Source organism: Sander vitreus, chromosome 2, assembly GCF_031162955.1.
Source record: "Sander vitreus isolate 19-12246 chromosome 2, sanVit1, whole genome shotgun sequence".
NCBI classification, from domain to species: Eukaryota; Metazoa; Chordata; class Actinopteri; order Perciformes; family Percidae; genus Sander; species Sander vitreus.
This window is the reverse complement of record NC_135856.1, coordinates 6,497,993-6,516,776: the sequence shown is the minus strand read 5'-3', so window position 1 is coordinate 6,516,776 and position 18,784 is coordinate 6,497,993. Positions and strand designations below refer to the sequence as shown.

General features: G+C 41.7%; 1 protein-coding gene across 1 annotated transcript in view; it reads left to right on the top strand.

Moving 5' to 3' along the window:
- The window catches only part of cacna1ib (calcium voltage-gated channel subunit alpha1 Ib), a 208,259-nt gene that overhangs the window by 99,439 nt on the left and 90,036 nt on the right, over window positions 1-18,784 (top strand). Inside the window, exons 10-13 of the mRNA XM_078270804.1 lie at window positions 12,183-12,334; window positions 14,981-15,166; window positions 16,780-16,897; window positions 17,288-17,443. Coding sequence (XP_078126930.1) covers window positions 12,183-12,334; window positions 14,981-15,166; window positions 16,780-16,897; window positions 17,288-17,443 — 612 coding nt within the window. The remainder of the gene's footprint in view (window positions 1-12,182; window positions 12,335-14,980; window positions 15,167-16,779; window positions 16,898-17,287; window positions 17,444-18,784) is intronic.

Sequence of the window (18,784 nt, the reverse complement as noted above, 5' to 3'; positions counted from 1 at the left end):
GGTTTAAAGGAATCTACTGTATATTGACTGCTGTTAGGACATGGATGCCAACAGCGGGCTCTGGTGTCAAAGTCTGACACTGTACATCCATCCACCCAAACCAACCAACCACCGCAACCTCCTGAGCAAGTGCAGCACACACCAGCCGTGTTGCAGAACGTCATGTCATTTGATGAGCGTCAAATAATGCCCCTAGCACACAGCAGGCTCATCATACACAGAGGAAGTCGTCAGGGAATGGGTGCGGATATTCAGATGTGTGTCACATATGGGCGTTTTGTGTTGCCCTTAAGAAGGTTTGCATTGCTACAGATCTGAAACAATTAGTTGATTGATAAGTTATTTGACATAAAATGACTGAGAGCCATTTTGTCAACAACCAGAAGTTCCTTGTCCCCAGTGTTTTGACAACCACTGCTGTTGCTTTCCTGGTGAACTTGTCTAAAGTCCGATGTCCAATTGGTTAATATGACAGATTTTCCCATTTCTAATGCTGGCAGAGTAGCAGGGCAGAACACATTCACTTAACCTAACCTAAAAGTCTCAGCGTGTGTTAAGTTTGATACTAATCAAATCAGAGAAGCACACGTGACCCCCCACTTAACCTTTTGTATACAGTTGCTGATTAATGGATGTTGTGCTGAATTACCTTTCTGCATCTGCAATTCTCAAAAACATGACAATGCTAATTTTGTGTCAGCCAAATTACTCTTGATGGACATTTAAGGGTTATCGATGTATGTTAAAGAGTTGGTCACCCATGTGAATAGAGGCAGGTTTTTAGTGCAGCATTGCTTTTCCTGATGCGGGACCCATACACACACCAGTTTAATATTACCCTTTTAGACTTGAGCATTAGCTTTATTTTTAGGTCTTGTTTCACATCAGGTTATTGAGGTTGTGTTTTTTGTGTTCACTTCCCTAAATCAACTGTCCTCAGTGTGATGTCACATCCCCACTCTCTTATTTTATTCCATCAGCCGACTGAAAAACACAAGCGTTTAGATCTGTTCCCAGGTCTGCAGTAATGAGACTGCGGTAATGGATCTCCAGGGGCCAATGCACTTTGACTGGTCTGTAAACAGCGGTCAGAAATCACATCGTTACCGTCACTGGTGGGCATGCATCATTAGTCCGTTTTTTCACACTGCTAAACACTCATTAGTACTCACAAACACACACACAATGTAAAACACACAGTGCTCATCGATTCTAGGGCGGTGAAATGTCAGAAGCATCAGTGCCGAAGTTACAGAGGAGCTCTGTGGAATAGTGATGTGCTGGAAATCATGATTGTGCCAAATTTAGCCGTGTGTGTGTGTGTTTCCTTATACTGAGCAAAGCCAGACAGAAACAGGAAGACAGAAAGAGGAGGAGGGACTCAAACAGTGTCAGACACAGCTGAAAAGACAGTCATGCTGCACATTAACAACTTGAGTGTTACAGTCTTCCAGAGAATGACTCTAGAAGAGCAGTCATCGAAGACTCTGGGCGACTGGAAGACTCTAGAAGAGCGGTCATCGAAGACTCTGGTCGACTGGAAGACTCTGGTCGACTGGAAGACTCTGGTCGACTGGAAGACTCTAGAAGAGCGGTCATCGAAGACTCTGGATGGCTGGACGTCAGCTGAGACTCTGGACATCAGCTGAGACTCTGGACGGCTGGACGTCAGCAGAGGGTCTGGGTAGCTGCACGTCAGCGGAGGGTCTGGGTGGCTGCACGTCAGCGGAGGGTCTGGGCGGCTGCACGTCAGCGGAGGGTCTGGAACACTGGACAGCTCAGGCTCAGGTACACAGGTCAGCTCAGGTACATAGGGCAGCTCTGGCTCACTGGACAGCACGGGCTTGTGGCCGCTGGACAGCACGGCCTCTGGGCTGAAGAGAGGTTGAAGCAGGGCATGGCAATGGGAGCCATGTCGACGGGAGCCATGTCGTCCTTTTCCCCGTCTACGGCCTCCACGGGTCCCAGGGAATATGGCTAGGTGGGTGCCCTCAAAGGACTGCTGGTGGTCGGGGGTTTTTGCTGACCAGGTAGCAGTAGGGCAGTCTAACAACAGTTCAGGAGAAGCAGACAAGGAAGCAGGTCGGGTGACAGACAAAAACTCAGAAGACAAAATGCTAGCAGACCTAGCAACAGGCAGGCTGGTGGGTGCTAGCTGGCACTGGAGAAGGCCAAAAACTTGAGGAGGAGCCTTGATGGAGCTAACAGGCTTACAAAAACACAACTCATTAGCAGGTGGAGGAGTTGGAGTGGAGAGAAAACGTTTAGCCCAGTCAGGAATAGAGTCATTAAGCCAAGGTTTCTTTGACACCATCTCACGGGCTTCCAACAAAATAAACTCCTTAAGGTACTCACTGGTAGCCTCCTTCCACAAGGTCTTCAGCTCCACCAGGTCAAAAATTAAGTTACAAAGTTCCACAGACATTGTCTCTGCCTCTCCTCCAGATGGAGAAACATCAGGCCTTGGAGAAGCAGACAAAGGGGCAGGCGGGGTCAAAAACAAAGTGGTCAAAAAATGTTTGCAATGTTGCATTTCAGAACCTTAGGAAATGGACAACGGCCGACACGAACACACGCCTATTGGCTCGATAATAAATCTTTCACCTCAGGACAACGCCACTTCTCACAAATACAGATAGGACTGGAGATGAACTCGTAATCGCGATCACCTTCGTGGGAAATTAAGAATCAATTCCACCTGTCTAGTAGCCTAGGCACACTATGACAGACGCTCCACTTAGCACCACATGCAATGTTTAATTTTAAATGAATGCAGCCTACTGGCAGTCTGGCACTGGGTGCTCAGTATTTTTCCGTGGGTGAACATACTCGGAGCTCGAGCACCCACGGTATTGGCGCCTATGCCTGTAGCTAAGATGCTAGCAGGCCGAGCAACAGACAGGCTGGTGGGTGAGTCATAATGGCTAGTTTTAAGGAAATTATCAAGTCTCTCCTTGATAATATTGAGGTTGGGAACAAAGTGACTCACCCAAGTTCTCTCCTCCAACCACTGCTGCTGCGTAGTAATCCTCTGAAGGATAGGAGCATGCTGGTTAGGTTTAGAGTTTACAAATACTCTCCACAGTCTGGTCAAACTCAATCACCTTATCCTTAAAGAAACGCCTCTCTGCTGGGTCCATATTGTGGTCAGATCATTCTGTTACAGTATTCCAGAGAATGTGGTGGACCCAATTGCTGAGACAGGCAGTGTAGTGATCAAAGGTTTAATGGCAAAATCCAAAAACTGGAACAGGCAAAATACAAAAACAAGGAGCAGGTAGGAACCCAAAAACAGGAACAGGCAAACACAGAACAGCGGTAAGCAATCCACTGACATAGTCAAACGAGAATAAACTGAACAGCAAATAATGATCTGACACAAGACAAGGGCATCACAAAGACTAAATACAGAGGGTAATGAGGAAACGAGCAACAGGCGACACTAGGCTGGGGAACAGGTGAAACACATTAGGGATGGGAGAATAATCAAAAAAGGTGGGAAAACACAAGACAGGAAGTAAAACCAGACAAGACAAGACTTCAAAATAAAACAGGAAGCAGAACATATACAACAATGACATTGAGTAGTAAAAGAAAGTGAAATATATTCTAAAAGTATTGAACAAAGATTTATTTTATGTCGCTATTGTACGAAGCACATTGTGTTACATTAACTTGTATGAAATGTGCTATATAAACAAAGTTTGATTGATTGATTCGGTGAAAGGCAAAAATAAACTGTCCCTACCAATGTTAAGGCTTTAGTGCGTAACTTTTTTATATTAATGAACGTCTGTTACATTCAAACCATTGCCAAATGAGGTTTTTTTAGTTGATTCTTAGCAAAAAACCCTTTGTTCTTTCTTTCACAAATATGTGCTCATTCATGTGTAATTACTTCCACCAACTAATCAAAGTATTCTCATACGCGTAGAATCTGCCATTCAGAATTATTCAGAATACATACGAGCGACTCTCTGGAATGACGGCCGCCATGTTGCGCCTCCATCTTTAAAATACATTAGCCAAAGAGGGACATACCTCCGCCTTTCGCGCTTTTCACTAAGTGGCACTAATGACTGTGATGAATGCCAGGGAGGGGGAGAAGATTGCTTGCGACTGCCGGAAGATTTGAAAGCCTGTTGAAAAAGGAGGATTGCGCCTATTCTCGAGGACGATGTAAAGGAGACGCCAAGAAGTTAAAAAAAGAATTAAAACGACAACGCGACAGGAAAAGCAACAAAACCAAAGTTAATATTGGAGTGGCTTTTCCAAGATGGAAAAAGATCATAAGGAGCAAGGATTCTAAAAGGGACACCAAAGTTGCCCGCTTTCTTCTCGACAGGTAATTCTGCCTATTTGTGTAAATTTGAAGTTTTATAGTTGGTTGGCTAACTATAGCATGGTTGTGCATAACGCTAGAACGACATCTAGGATACTTTTCCTCTCGTTAATGATGAAAAAGGATTGTCTACCTTGGAACATAAACGTAATCATATGTGTCGTGATTTCCCTGGCAGACAACTCACGTCATGTAGTTGTAACACAGACTAGCTACAGCTAGAACAGCTGTGTATAAACGATGGAGATACTAAGAGCTAATTTCGGTTTCGTTGACATTGTTCATACTGCTCAGAGAAATATATTAAAATCACAAACCTCCGTTGCTTCTCTCCTACGCTATAAACATTGCCTTACACTATTAATCTTGTACAATATACAGAATAACGATAGCACTGATATTTTACTAACATTAGCTTGCATATGTTTGGGAACCTGATAGCTGATGTTAGCAATGAAATTCAATTCAATTCAATTTTATTTATAGTATCAAATCATAACAAGAGTTATCTCGAGACACTTTACAGATAGAGTGGGTCTAGACCACACTCTATAATTTACAAAGCCCCAACAATTACAGTAATTCCCTCAAGAGCAAGCATTAGCAGTAGCTATTGCGACAGTGGTGAGGAAAAACTCCCTTTTAGGAAGAAACCTTAGGCAGACCCAGACTCTTGGTAGGCGGTGTCTGATGGTGCCGGTTGGGGGTGCGGTGAACAGTGGCAATAATAGTCATAATAAAGATAATGGAACAGTGACTACAATGCTAGTTGTAGTAGTTCATGTCATAGTAGGGCACAGCAGGGCGTTATGGGGTGTAGTGTGGCACGGCAGAGCATGGGTGAACGCAGTAGAATCACAGAGCATAGCAGGGTGTAGCAGGTCCACAGCGACAGCTGCACCCATGACCCAGGTCTTGGTGACACCTTAATCCAAGGCGATATTCTGGGTGAAGAAGAAACATAAGGACTCCGGGAAGTAAACTCCCCAGAGCTAGGTTAGTAACAAGTATTTCTGGGACAAGGATGCACACAAAAGGAAACAAATGAAAAGAGAGATGAGAGAGCAGAACTTCCCCAGCAGTCTAGAATTTTAATAGCATAATTAAGACAGGCAGGCTAAAGAGAGGTGCCGGATCGGGCTTTAACTCTCCCCTGCCGGAACGGGCTGTACTGGCCTGCCTCCCTCTACTCTCACTATATTATTGATTATATGATAGGTAGATCTGATGACTATGAAGAGAAGCAGAGAGAAGCAGGGGTGCTGTGTCTGCAGAAATACACCCTGCCCCGCTGGTCTAGGCATACGCTGCAACTCCTCACTCCCTAACTATAAGCTTTATTAAAGAGGAGGGTTTTCAGTTTATTCTTAAATGTGGTGACGGTGTCTGCCCCCCAAACCCAGATTGGGAGCTGGTTCCACAGGAGTGGAGCCTGGTAGCTGAAGGCTCTGGCTCCCATTCTACTTTTAGAGACTCTAGGAACCACTAGTACCTCTGAGTTCTGGGAGCGCAGTATTCTAGTGGGACAATAAGGTACTAAGAGCTCTTCTAGATATGATGGTGCTTGACCATTTAGAGCTTTGTAGGTCAGGAGAAGGATTTTGAATTCAATCCTGGATTTTACAGGAAGCCAATGCAGAGAAGCTAGTACAGGAGAAATATGGTCTCTTTTCTTAGTTCTTGTCAGAACACGTGCAGCAGCATTCTGGATCATCTGGAGAGTCTTAAGGGACTTATTTGGGAAACCTGATAGTAAGGAATTACAGTAGTCCACCCTGGAGGTAACAAATGCATGAACTAGTTTTTCAGCATCGTTTTGGGATAGGATTTTCTTGATTTTGAGATGGAAAAAGGCTGTTCTTGAGGTTTGTTTTAAGTCGGCATTAAAGGATATATCCTGATCAAAAATAACTCCTAGATTTCTGACAGTAGTGGTGTAGGCCAGGGCAATACCAACTAGGGTAGCTATATCTTTAGATAATGAAGTTCAGAGGTGCTTGGGTCCCAGCACAATAACTTCAGTTTTGTTTGAGTTTAACATCAGAAAATTGTACGTCATCCAGGATTTTATATCTTTAATGCACGCTTGAAGTTAACTGACCGCTTTCGTCTGGCTTAATTGAAAGATATAATGTGGTGTCGTCTGCGTAACAGTGAAAGTTAATTGAGTGTTTCCTAATAATATTGCCTAGAGGAAGCATATATAAGGAGAATAGAATTGGTCCAAGCACTGAGCCTTGAGGAACGCCATGGCTAACTTTAGCGTATTTGGAGGGTTTATCGTTAATATTAACACATTGTGATAGCTCAGAGAAATAGGACTTAAACCAGCTTAGTGCGATTCCTTTAATGCCAACTAAATGTTCCAGTCTCTGTAACAGGATGGTATGGTCAATAGTGTCGAATGCAGCACTAAGCTCTAATAAGACAAGTATGGAATCAAGTCCTTTGTCAGCAGCAGTTAGAAGGCTGTTAGTGATTTTCACCAGTGCCATCTCTGTGCTATGATGCATTCTAAATCCTGACTGAAAGTCTTCAAATAGACTATTTCTATGTAGAAAGTCACACAATTGATTAGCGACTACCTTCTCAAGGATTTTGGAGAGAAAGGGAAGGTTAGATATCGGTCTATAGTTGCCTAAGACCTCAGGATCGAGGGTGGGTTTTTTCAGAATAGGTTTTAAGACAGCTACTTTAAATGACTGCGGTACATGACCTGTTAAAGACATATTGATCGTATCTAGTAATGTGGTGTTGACCACGGTAGTACTTCTTTAAGTAGCCTCGTTGGAATGGGGTCTAAGAGACAGGTAGTTGGCTTAGCTGAAGAGACCCTTAACATTAATTGTTGAAGGTCTATAGGATAAAAGCAGTCTAAGTATCGTTCTCTCCAGCACTCCTGCGCCCAATGGTGAGCCGTTAGAAGCTGTGGGCAAAAGGTGATGAATTTTATCTCTAATTTTTATAATTTTATCATTAAAGAAGGTCATGAAGTCGTCACCACTCAGAGCTATAGGAATAGATGGATCAATAGAGCTGTGGCTATCTGTCAGCCTGGCTACAGTGCTGAAAAGAAACCTTGGGTTGTTCTTATTTTCTTCTATTAGTGTTGAGTAATAGTCTGATCTGGCATTTCTGAGGGCCCTCCTATAATTTTTCAGACTATCTTGCCAATCTACACGAGATTCTTCCAGTTTGGAGGAATGCCATTTACTTTCAAGTTTTCGTGAGATTTGTTTTAATTTGCGAGTTTGGGAGTTATACCAAGGTGCTAGTTTCCTTTGCATCTTCTTTTTGATAGGAGCAACCGAGTCTAAAGTAGTCCGTAGGCAGGCCGTAACAACATCTACAAAGTTATCAATTTGGGAGGGACTAAAGTTTACATAAAGGTCCTCTGTTATATTAAGGCATGACATTGAGTTGAATGCTGTTGGAATAGCTTCCTTAAATTTAGCTATAGCACTGTCAGATAGGCATCTAGTGTAGAAACTTTTATTTAATTTCGTATAGTCTGGTAGTAGGAATTTGAAAGTTATAAAAAAAATGGTCTGATAATAAAGGATTCTGTGGAAATACTATTAAATCTTCAAATTTGATGCCATATTCTAGCACAAGGTCGAGGGTGTGGTTAAAGACTCTGACTGAAACCAATTGAATCTAGCAGTGATTTGAAAGCAGTACTAAGGCTATTGCTGTCAACATCCACATGGATATTAAAATCATCTACAATAAGTACTTTGTCTGATTGAAGGACTACACGTGATAAAAACCCAGAGAAGTCAGATAAAAATTCAGAATACGGACCTGGTGCTCGGTAAACAACAGCAAATATAATTGGCTGTACTGTTTTACATGTTGGATGTTGAAGATTAAGAACAAGGCTTTCAAACAAGTTATAATTTAGTTTAGGTTTAGGATTGATTAACAGGCTTGAGTCAAATATGGCTGCAACTCCCCCTCCTTGGCCTGAGCCTCATGGAATTTGAGTATTATTATGACTGGGAGGAGTGGCTTCATTTAAACTTAAACATATTCTTCATGGCCCAGCCATGTTTCGGTGAGGCAGAATAAATCAATTTGGTTATATGATATCAATTTGTTTACCAATATTGCTTTAGACGACAGAGATTTAATATTTAATAGTCCACATTTGATTTTCCTATTCTGTTCTATCATTGCAGTGGTTGTTTTAATTCCAATTAGGTTGTTGAGTATAGCACCTCTTTTGTTAACGTTTGATTTAATCGGTCTCAGTCGGGGGACAGACACCGTGGTTATGGGATTATGAATGGGTGATTGCTCCAAAGGAAGCACAGAGGAGCGTGCTTCAATTAACCAAATTGAACACTCACGGACAAAGTCATCGCTAATTTCGGGTTCGGCCACCGTAGGGTGTTTAAACACGTTCGGAATGGTGCGAGCAAGAAAGTAATATACAGTTGGTTGTGATATACAATTTCACTGCTAGATAGGAGAAATTCTTCCACAATGTAGCCTTAAAGGTGCACTATGAGTTCCTGCATGACGTCACTTCTGTTGACGTTCCAAGTAAATACCAAACAAAACAGAGCAAGCTCCCTCCCCCCCATGTTTCCGTAACTGTCATGACTAACTGACTAACTGTCACTAACCACCACCCCTCCCCCAACCATCTAGTCGGTGATTGGCTGGAATGTGGTTTGTTGTATTTTGGTGCACAGCCTGTGCCCCTAGTGTTTGTTTGATGTTTACAACCCCTGTGTTGTCTCCCGAGACCAGGCTTTTTCACAGTGTATTCAGGGGGCAGACAGCTAGCGGATCAAGGAGAGATGCCTACGATTTGAGACAAAAATGAAATCACGCTGAAACCATGCAGGAACTCATAGTGCACCTTTAAGACTATCAGCTCCACACAACTCTCTTTATTTCTCAGTATGGCTATGTTCAGAAGATTGTGGCGTCCGGTGACTTTCCCACGCAGAAACTCGAACGAAGATATTATTACCTCTTCTGAAGAGTCCATCATGTTTTTTAATCCTTGTGTCCTCCTTGGCTACTAGCAACTGCGTGGAGGGGGGCTGCGGTCATGGAAGGCTTCTATCATGTGAACGCGCCAACAGTTTTGTTGTCATTACATAGAATTCCTCATGGGGGCAGCAGAAACTACACACTAAATCTTTAAGTGTCAGTTAGGACTGATTTGTTTAAATACTGGCAGTGTGCTAATTGTATCACTCTCACAAACTATTGCTTTGCTGGTGTAACTTCCAGGACTGAATACAGTAGCTTCACATTGTTTGGAGCAAAATTGTTGTCTTTAGGGTTGCGTCCATGGTATAAGTAGTACAATGTTGGACTTTTTGTTGTTGTTGTTATTAACAGTTTATTGGTTTTTCAGAAAATGTAAACACACACACATATCCATCAGAAAAAAGAAGCAGTATACATACAACAAAATAAAAAGAAAGAGGACATAGTGCGACCATAAACAAAAACTAAACTATAAATACATTATAGGACATTATATATAAAAAAAAAAAAAGTTTAGGTAGGTACAGTATTCTACCAGAATGTATCCATCAGACACGTTTTCTAGTTAAATGCTATGTTTATGACCCGGAACGCCATTAAATGCCCAAAGTGTACGAGTGATACTTCCCCCATTTGAAGTTGTACTCCTCCACTTTGTCAAGCAACCTATAGGACAGTTGTTCAAGGGCAGCCAGCTGACCCAGACCGGCGCGCCACAAATTCAGTGCTGGTGCAGAGGAGGCTTTCCATTCTTTGACCAGAAGTTTCCAGCCTAACATGAGGACAGTCTGGGTCCAGTTAGAGAATGGAGGGGTTAGGTCACTTAACGCAGAGGGGTCCCCCAAAATAAACAGACTAGGGGTGAACGGGATATTCTGGTCAACAATTTTCTCTACGATTGTATGTAGGGAAGACCAAAATGCCTGAATTTTTGGGCAACTCCAGAGCATGTGTACTAGGGTACCATTTTTGTCCCAATACCTCCAGCATTCCGAGTTATCAACCAAACCAACCTTATGCAGCCTGGATGGTGTCCAATAGATTCTATTCAGTATTTTGAATTGGATAAGTCGCATTTGCAGTTCCCTTGACATTTTTTTCCCATTTCTAAGAATTCTGCCCCATTCAGCATCTGTGAATGACACCTTTAGGTCAGTTTCCCATGTCGTTTTAAGGGACAATATATTAGAGTCCGAGGCCATAAGGAACATAGCGTAGTTAGCCGAGGCTTCATGGCCACGCCCAAAAATTGATAGGACCTTCTCTAACATATCAATGCTTGGTGGGACTAATGAGGGGGAGCCGAAGACCTGCACCAGGAGGTGTCTTAACTGAAAATACTTCCATTGTTGATTACGTGGTAAGTCAAATTCCTGTCTAAGTGCCTCAAAAGATTTTAATGACCCATCATAGTACAAGTCTCCGAGCACCCTAATCCCTTTTTGTAACCAGAGCTTCCAAAGGAAGGGAGATTTATTTATACAGAGCTTGGGATTTTGCCAGATCCCGGCAGACTGGTGCAGATACGGCTCAAATTTTAAGATCTTAGCTACTCTCTTCCAGACCCACTGAATGTGTGACAAAATGGGATGTAACTGATTCTGTTGGGCTAATTTAGCTGTGATGTATGATATGGGTGTGAGAGGGGAGGACACCGCACGTTCAAGGTGAAACCACGGGGGGGCTCTCTCCGGGGGCAAAGACCACTGTGCCATATGCCTAATGGTGAACGCATAATGGTAAAAGAGCAAGTTGGGCACACCTAATCCTCCTCTATCCACTGGCCTCTGCAGCTTTCGCAGGTTCCATGTTTTTTTAAATGGCAGCATCTGCAACATCCATAATTGATGACAAAATGTGTTACGCTTTTTGTTTGCCTGCTACCTTCTGCTGTGTTGGAAAGGAGCAGACAGTAGGGATGTGGAAACGCAGATCAAAAATGTACCTGCTATTTTATTGCTTGTCTATTAGTCAGTAGCTAATCCAGTAGCCAGTAGCCTAACCAGTGGGTTACACTTTCCTATTTTTTTACTGGCATCAGTGTGTGTGTGTGTGTGTGTGTGTGTGTGTGTGTGTGTGTGTGTGTGTGGCCCGAGCCCGACAGGCATCAAGATATTTATGTCCGAGCCCGACCCAAGCCCAACACAGTTTATTAAGCAACTGTAGGAAGGGATTCGGAAATTTCAACAGATGAGCGCATCAGCGCACTCGGGGCAACAAGCACACGTTAATAAGCTGTTTAATTTAAAATGTTCAAGGTGTTAACATTTCCTGATTGCTTCACTTCCGACCGACAGTTAACATACTGTTAAGGCTACTACTGTAGCCTAAAACAAGAATCAGCTAAGAGCTTACTGTAATGTGAACATGGAATGTCGCTAACATAACATACTGACATTCACAATGTTAGCAAGTTATAATTTGGGATGCTTTAATTTATCTAAAAGCCCATCTGAGGCTACCAAAGTACAATGCAGACGGATCAAAGTTGAGCCAAGTCTTACAATGTAGAGCTGACCATGACAAGTTTACTCAACAATGGTCTTAAATGGCCAGTAGCCTATATTATAATACATCACATGTGGTGCCACAGTTTGTATTTTGCCAGACTAGCTGTCAGGATGCAAGAGAAGCTGTCTCATTATTTTTTAATCCATCCAACAATTTAGTTTTTTGGTGTGTAATGACCCTTACAGCTACAGTGTGCATATTTACTTTTAGTGCATTTCTTTGTGCTCTCTTCTTTCCCTTCCTTTCCTTCTCATTCTTCTTTCTTCTGTCTTCCTATTGTCTTTCTCTTACTTTTTTATTTGTCACTATGCTCTGTCAGCCAGAAGAGCTCACAAATGTTCTAGAGATCTGCAACATCGTCTTCACCAGCATGTTCTCCCTGGAGATGATCCTCAAACTCACTGCATTTGGCTCCTTTAACTACCTGAGAAACCCCTACAATGTCTTTGATGGAGTCATCGTCATCATAAGGTAATTGCACAATACACCTAAATATATGGTTTCTTTTGGCAGAAAGAGGAGCAAAGAGGGGCTTTTTGGTTTCTGAAATACTACTGTATGTAATTCAGGTAGCATACTTTTTTGGTGGTTTGCCAGACTGTTATGGAAAAAGAGATCCCACAGTTAAATTATTCATGTCATGCTTTGTCAAATTGTCATATGCATTCTATTTGATTGAAATGTACCACCTGTACATATTCGGATGCCAAAGCGTCAGACAGCAGCAAACATGTTTTGTCTTTTGTTGTGTGTGCCTGGAGCATCAGGTGCCTTCGTGCCTTTGATCTGCTGGCGTTTTTGTCCCCAATTCACCTGGCTGAGCGCCTTTGTCGGTGATCCCCATAATAACCCTGAGATCAAATACACATCAAAGCTACTAAAACTGAACAAGATCAAATGTGCAGCCCATCACAGAAGATACACTTTGATTGAACATATCTACATCTGTCTTCTTATCTCTTGCTCCACTACCATTTTCCCTCACATTCATCTGAATGTCCTCAGCTATTCAGAGCTGCTCTTAAAAAGTGTCCTCATTCAATCTTTGCCAATTCATAGCCAATGCTATTTTGATGTGCTGAGATGAGCCTTTGATAGGCACCTCCATTAAAAGGACCAAAATCCCTATCAGAAGTCAAAGGAAAGATATAATTGCTGTGATCCCCAATCTGTGGTTGTTTTGCAGCAGCAAACTGCAATTAAGAAAGGCATTGAACATTTAGGCAACAGCTTGATTTATAGTGTCGAAAAACACAAGTAACCTCTTGAGTGGACACATTAATCACTGCAAGATGAGATAAAGCAAGCATTCCTTATGTTGCCCACGGATTACTGATTATTCAGCTCATTTCATTTTGGCAGTGTTTCCTTAAGTTGTTGAAAGAAACATTTTAGGAGCTTTGAATATGAATTAAAGCAGTAATGATTACCTTTTACATCAAAGGTGTATTACTAACTAATGACCTTCCAATAGCAATATGACTGTATGCAATGATAATCTATTGTACTGCAAACAATAAGTTCAACATCTAATCAGTACATCACATCCAACAGTGAGAGTTTGATGATTATCCCATTTTTATTGTCTATCGATTGGGGCTGAATTGCTGAAGAACCAAATATCCTACTTTAATTTGATCAGGGACCATTATTATGTACTCTAAAATCCTAGATTAAATATGAATCAAATGTTAGGCCACTACTGAAATATCTTTTTTCTTAGATTTTCTGATGCTTAAGTTTGTCATTCTTAAAGGTCCCATATTGTAAAAAGTAAGATACCATGTATTTTTTATTATTATTATAAAGCATGTTGAAAAATGCACAAAGAACATATACAGAAACTGTGCCTTTAAACGAGCCGTCAGGACTTCGTCATGTGACCATGACGGTTGTCATGTCACAATTATACTATATATAGGGAGAAAGCGCTGCTGCAGTGCCGTTACAGTCATCCCCCAGCTGCAAAGACGGTCCAGAGACGTAGAGAGCACAGATGCTGGACGTGGAAATGCTGACCAATCAACCATAATCTTTTCCTAACCTTAACCACGTGTTTTAATTGCCAAATCATTACCATATTGCATTTACTATAACCACTTTTATTCCCTTTCCCACTACCGTACCTATACTATAGTAGTTTGCAATTGCATTTTGTAAAAAGGGAGACTATAAAAACATTGGCATTAGATGTTAAAGTATTGGGAATCACGCCACCCGGCATTTAGAAGCACATTTAATTTCAAAACCTCTTTTTTCCGTTGAACCTGTTTAATCTCAATGGAGTTTTATCACTTGGAGGTGGAGTAAAACAGGCATTTATATGTATGTATTTTTATGTAAATGTTGCCGATTAATGCTTTAAAGGTCCCATGACATGGTGCTCTTTGGATGCTTTTATATAGACCTTAGTGGTCCCCTAATACTGTATCTGAAGTCTCTTTTATATAGACCTTAGTGGTCCCCTAATACTGTATCTGAAGTCTCTTTTATATAGACCTTAGTGGTCCCCTAATACTGTATCTGAAGTCTCTTTTATATAGACCTTAGTGGTCCCCTAATACTGTATCTGAAGTTTCTTTCCCGAAATTCAGCCTTGGTGCAGAATTACAGCCACTAGAGCCAGTCCCACAATGAGCTTTACTTAGGATGTGCCATTTCTGTGTCTGTAGCTATTGAGGAGAGAGGGGGGGGGGGGCAAGGTGGAGAGTGGGGGGTGTGGCCTTGACCAACTGCCACTTTGCTCGTTTGAAAGCCATGATGCCTCTCTCTCTCTCATGGGTGGGCCAAATTCTCTGGGCGGGCAAAGTAGAGAAAGGGGAGGTAACCTTCCTCCTTATGAGCTCATAATGAGTAAGATTCCCGATCAGCCCATCTAAGCTTTCATTTTGTCAAAGGCAGAGCAGGATACCCAGGGCTCGGTTTACACCTATCGCCATTTATAGCCACTGGGGGACCATAGACAGGCTGGGGGAACTCACATTAATGATAAAAAACCTCATAAAGTGAACATTTCATGCCATGGGACCTTTAAATTCATAATGCTAATAATCATAATTTTGCATTTTTTCCCTTACGTTGTCGGGTTGTCTAAATGGTCTGTGTTTCTCTTCTCAGTGTGTGTGAGATCGTCGGCCAGTCCGACGGCGGTTTGTCTGTGCTGAGGACGTTCAGACTGCTCAGGGTGCTGAAGCTGGTAAGGTTCATGCCAGCTTTGAGGAGACAGCTGGTGGTCCTCATGAAGACCATGGACAATGTGGCCACCTTCTGCATGCTGCTCATGCTCTTCATCTTCATCTTTAGGTAAGGTAATACATGCTGTAAAATGTGCTGTATGTGGATGTTTGTTGGTGTCTCCTTCTGATGCAGATCATAGATTACAAGACAAGCTGTCTGTGCTTCTCTGGCTCCTCATCACCTGACAACTGTACAAACGCATGGAGCCCTTTTCTTTTGAACAATGGTCTTTATATATTATTTTTTTTCAGAGAGATGGTTTAGAGACAGGTCATTGTTTTATCCTCTGTCTTTGTGTGTTTGTATGTGCTTGCTTTTGTCTATTTTTTAAGTCCTGTGTACCTGCATAACAGCTGCCATTGAAGTGCAGCAGGTCACAGTGTTCCATAGCAGCTATTAACTCTGGGTGAAATATAACGAGCAGCCAATTGAAGATGTGGTTAGAATTCAGCAAGCAGTCACTTGAAGAACTGGAGCAACAGAACACGCGGGCATTTGTAGATGCTCAAGCCCTGACACAGCAGCGCCCCTGAAGGCCTAAAAGGTCTTTCAGGGGGCGATCAATGGTTGCAGTTCCTCACTGTTTTCATTCCCCTCCTTTAGGGGGCAGCTATGGCTCACAAGGTAGAGCCACGTCGACCTTAAACCACAAGGCGGTTCAATCCCTCGGCTCCTACTGTCAAAGTGTCTTTGAGCAAGACACTGAAACCCAAGTTGCTCCCGATGGGCATTGCGGCTTCGCAGCTATCGGTGTATGAATGTATGTGCGAATGAGAGGCAATTTGTAAAGCGGCTTTGGGTAAAGTAGAAAGGCACAATATAAATGCATTCCCTTTACCATTTTCCATCTCAGCATTACATTTAACTTCTTGAAATTCTGTTTTGTAAGGTGATTTGATTGTTGAGTACACACAACATCAACAACTACGTACTTGTGTTTTTAAGACACATACATGTTCCAAGTACAAGCACTTATTTTAATATATTGTTTTACTCATTGTATACCAAACTACTATTATGCCAGGGTTCTATTTTGTGTGTTTGTGTCACTTTTAAGGTGGTGTGTGTAAATGCAAGATGTGCCCCAAAAATGTCACATCCTAGCTACGTTGCACCATTAATATTTGTTCATGTCATGTTTGCTTTGTCAATGTTCTTAGCTGCTGGTTATAGCAGGCATGTTTGGCTATCACAACTACTAATTGTATTCACAGTTTGATACTGTACAAAGGCGCTTGGATTCCCTGCAAGGAATTAATATCTATTTCTATAACAAATTAACTGCACATTAAAAGAACCTTTACATTATTTTTAAATGTTTAATGTGGTACTTTACAGTGACAACAAGGCCATTTAGGTTGACGACATCTTATGTAACCAGGCTTTAGGGTTCAGTCACATTAAAACATTCACATTCATCTTCATTATCCCAGCCAAGAAAGTGTTTGGTTGCAGCCAGGGTACAATAACAACTGATAACACACAGAGCCACATAAAATCCGAACCAGCAAAAAAAAAAAAAAGAAGAGGCCAAAGCCTCTTCATGGATAACGTATGCCTCGCATTCATCATGTTCAGAAAACCTGCAAAGATCAACATTATCAGTCGGGTAGAGCAGATGATACATTTTCGGTGTGTACGGTGTTTACATCATCAGAGGTTCTGCTTTTGTGTTACAGTATCCTGGGAATGCACATTTTTGGCTGCAAGTTCAGTCTCAAGACCGAGACCGGTGACACAGTACCAGACAGGAAGAACTTTGACTCCCTGCTCTGGGCCATTGTCACTGTTTTTCAGGTAATCAACATATCACAAATGGATAGGCATGCAGACAAACACACTAGCAAAAATCGCTGAATATCTACACTGCTTACGGCCCTTTCTCTATAAACGCAGATTACTTGCACACATTTCTTAATATTCAAATATTTCTGCACAAATCTTTTACACTTAAACTTTTAATCGGACCACTTCAAACTCCAATGATGTAAACGTTTGCATATTGGTTGTAAATCCAATTTTTAAGTCCCCTGTGATTTTTATTTTCACACATAGATAACACTAGAACACCACTGCAACACCTTCTGTGTTTGTATTGATATTTACTTAAATTGTTTAAGTGGTCTATGTGTGCACTATTAAAGCACAGTATGTGTGTGAGTGTTTTTATCTATGTCATTTTCTTAGATTCTGACCCAGGAGGACTGGAACGCAGTTTTGTACAATGGTATGGCAGCCACTTCACCACTTGCTGCTCTTTACTTCGTGGCCCTCATGACTTTTGGAAACTATGTCCTCTTCAACCTGCTGGTAGCCATCTTGGTTGAAGGCTTTCAGGCAGAGGTAAGGGAACTCGTTGCCAAGTACTGCCAAATGGCTTGAGGTTGTAAGCTTGTTTTTCATTACGAATTGATGTCCACATTTGAATTTAGTTGTTCATGATTGAGGTGCCCAGGCCAGGTTGATTGCTCTGATTCATTACTAACCTTTTAAAAATGGTTGGTTCAACCTGAATCAGGAGAGCTGAAATATTTAAAATGATCACTTGTATTGCCCTTTGACAGCAACCAAGGACTTGCAGCAAATCAACAAGCTCTTACCTAACAATAAATCTATAATTTCCTGCAAACAAGTGCCACATTTATATTGTTTTAGAAATGAATTGTTATTTACCAAGGCATGCCCAGTAAATTGATTTACATAAACTGTTTTAACTTTGACAGCTCTTCTATGTTTAGCTTGTCTCCATCCATGCATTCTGCACTTTGAGTCCTCTGCTGTGGATGGCTGATATCCATCAATCTGTCTGGGTTTCTCAAAGGCTAGAGTTTGACCTTTGGCAGTGAGCATCATAGCTAAAATAAGCCCGGGCTCTTGTGCCCGGTTGATCTTCATAACCACAGAACTGATCAGATTGACATGCATAGAGTTACTGCTACTACAACAAATACGTATAGACTAAACCACTAGAAACTTATTTAGAATCTTTTTTCTAGAGTATGTATATTAGTGCTACTTTTGAGTAGCCTAACTGTACAAAAACTGTAAACTGTATATACCGAAAGTAATAATACATGTATATAGCATACTAAGTTTAATAGGTATTGACTTTGACATAAGCATGTAAACACTGTAAAGGGGTGAAAACTGGAGCAACAACAACCTATGTTTCAAATTGTAGTTTATACTGCAGAAATAATAATTAAGGATTGGCCACAATTATGATATTTATCTAAGGCTGTATCAGCAGTCAAAACATACTGTAATAATGGTGTATTGAACACAACAGTGTAATTTCAGAAGCCATCTGTCTCAGTGGAAAACACTGGAAAATGATGCTGTCAATCCGCCATCAACTGTCAAACTCCCAGATGCATGGTTGGAAAATAACAGTGCGGTTGAGTAATCCAGTTGATATTTCATATAAGGATCAAAGCATATTCATGGAACATGTGAATTGGAAGGGGAAACACTTGACACAAACCACAATGCTTTTGATTGATCCTTTTGAAATGCCTTCCACAGTCTGTCTGCCTTTCATTCTCTCGCTCTCCTTCTCTCAACGTAGATCTTTCCCCCTCTGGCTCTCTCCGCTTCTTCCGCTCATCCACACTGTGTCTACTACTGCTACACAATAGCGATTATTGAGCCAATTTGCTCCAGATTGTACCATTGAAAAGGCTG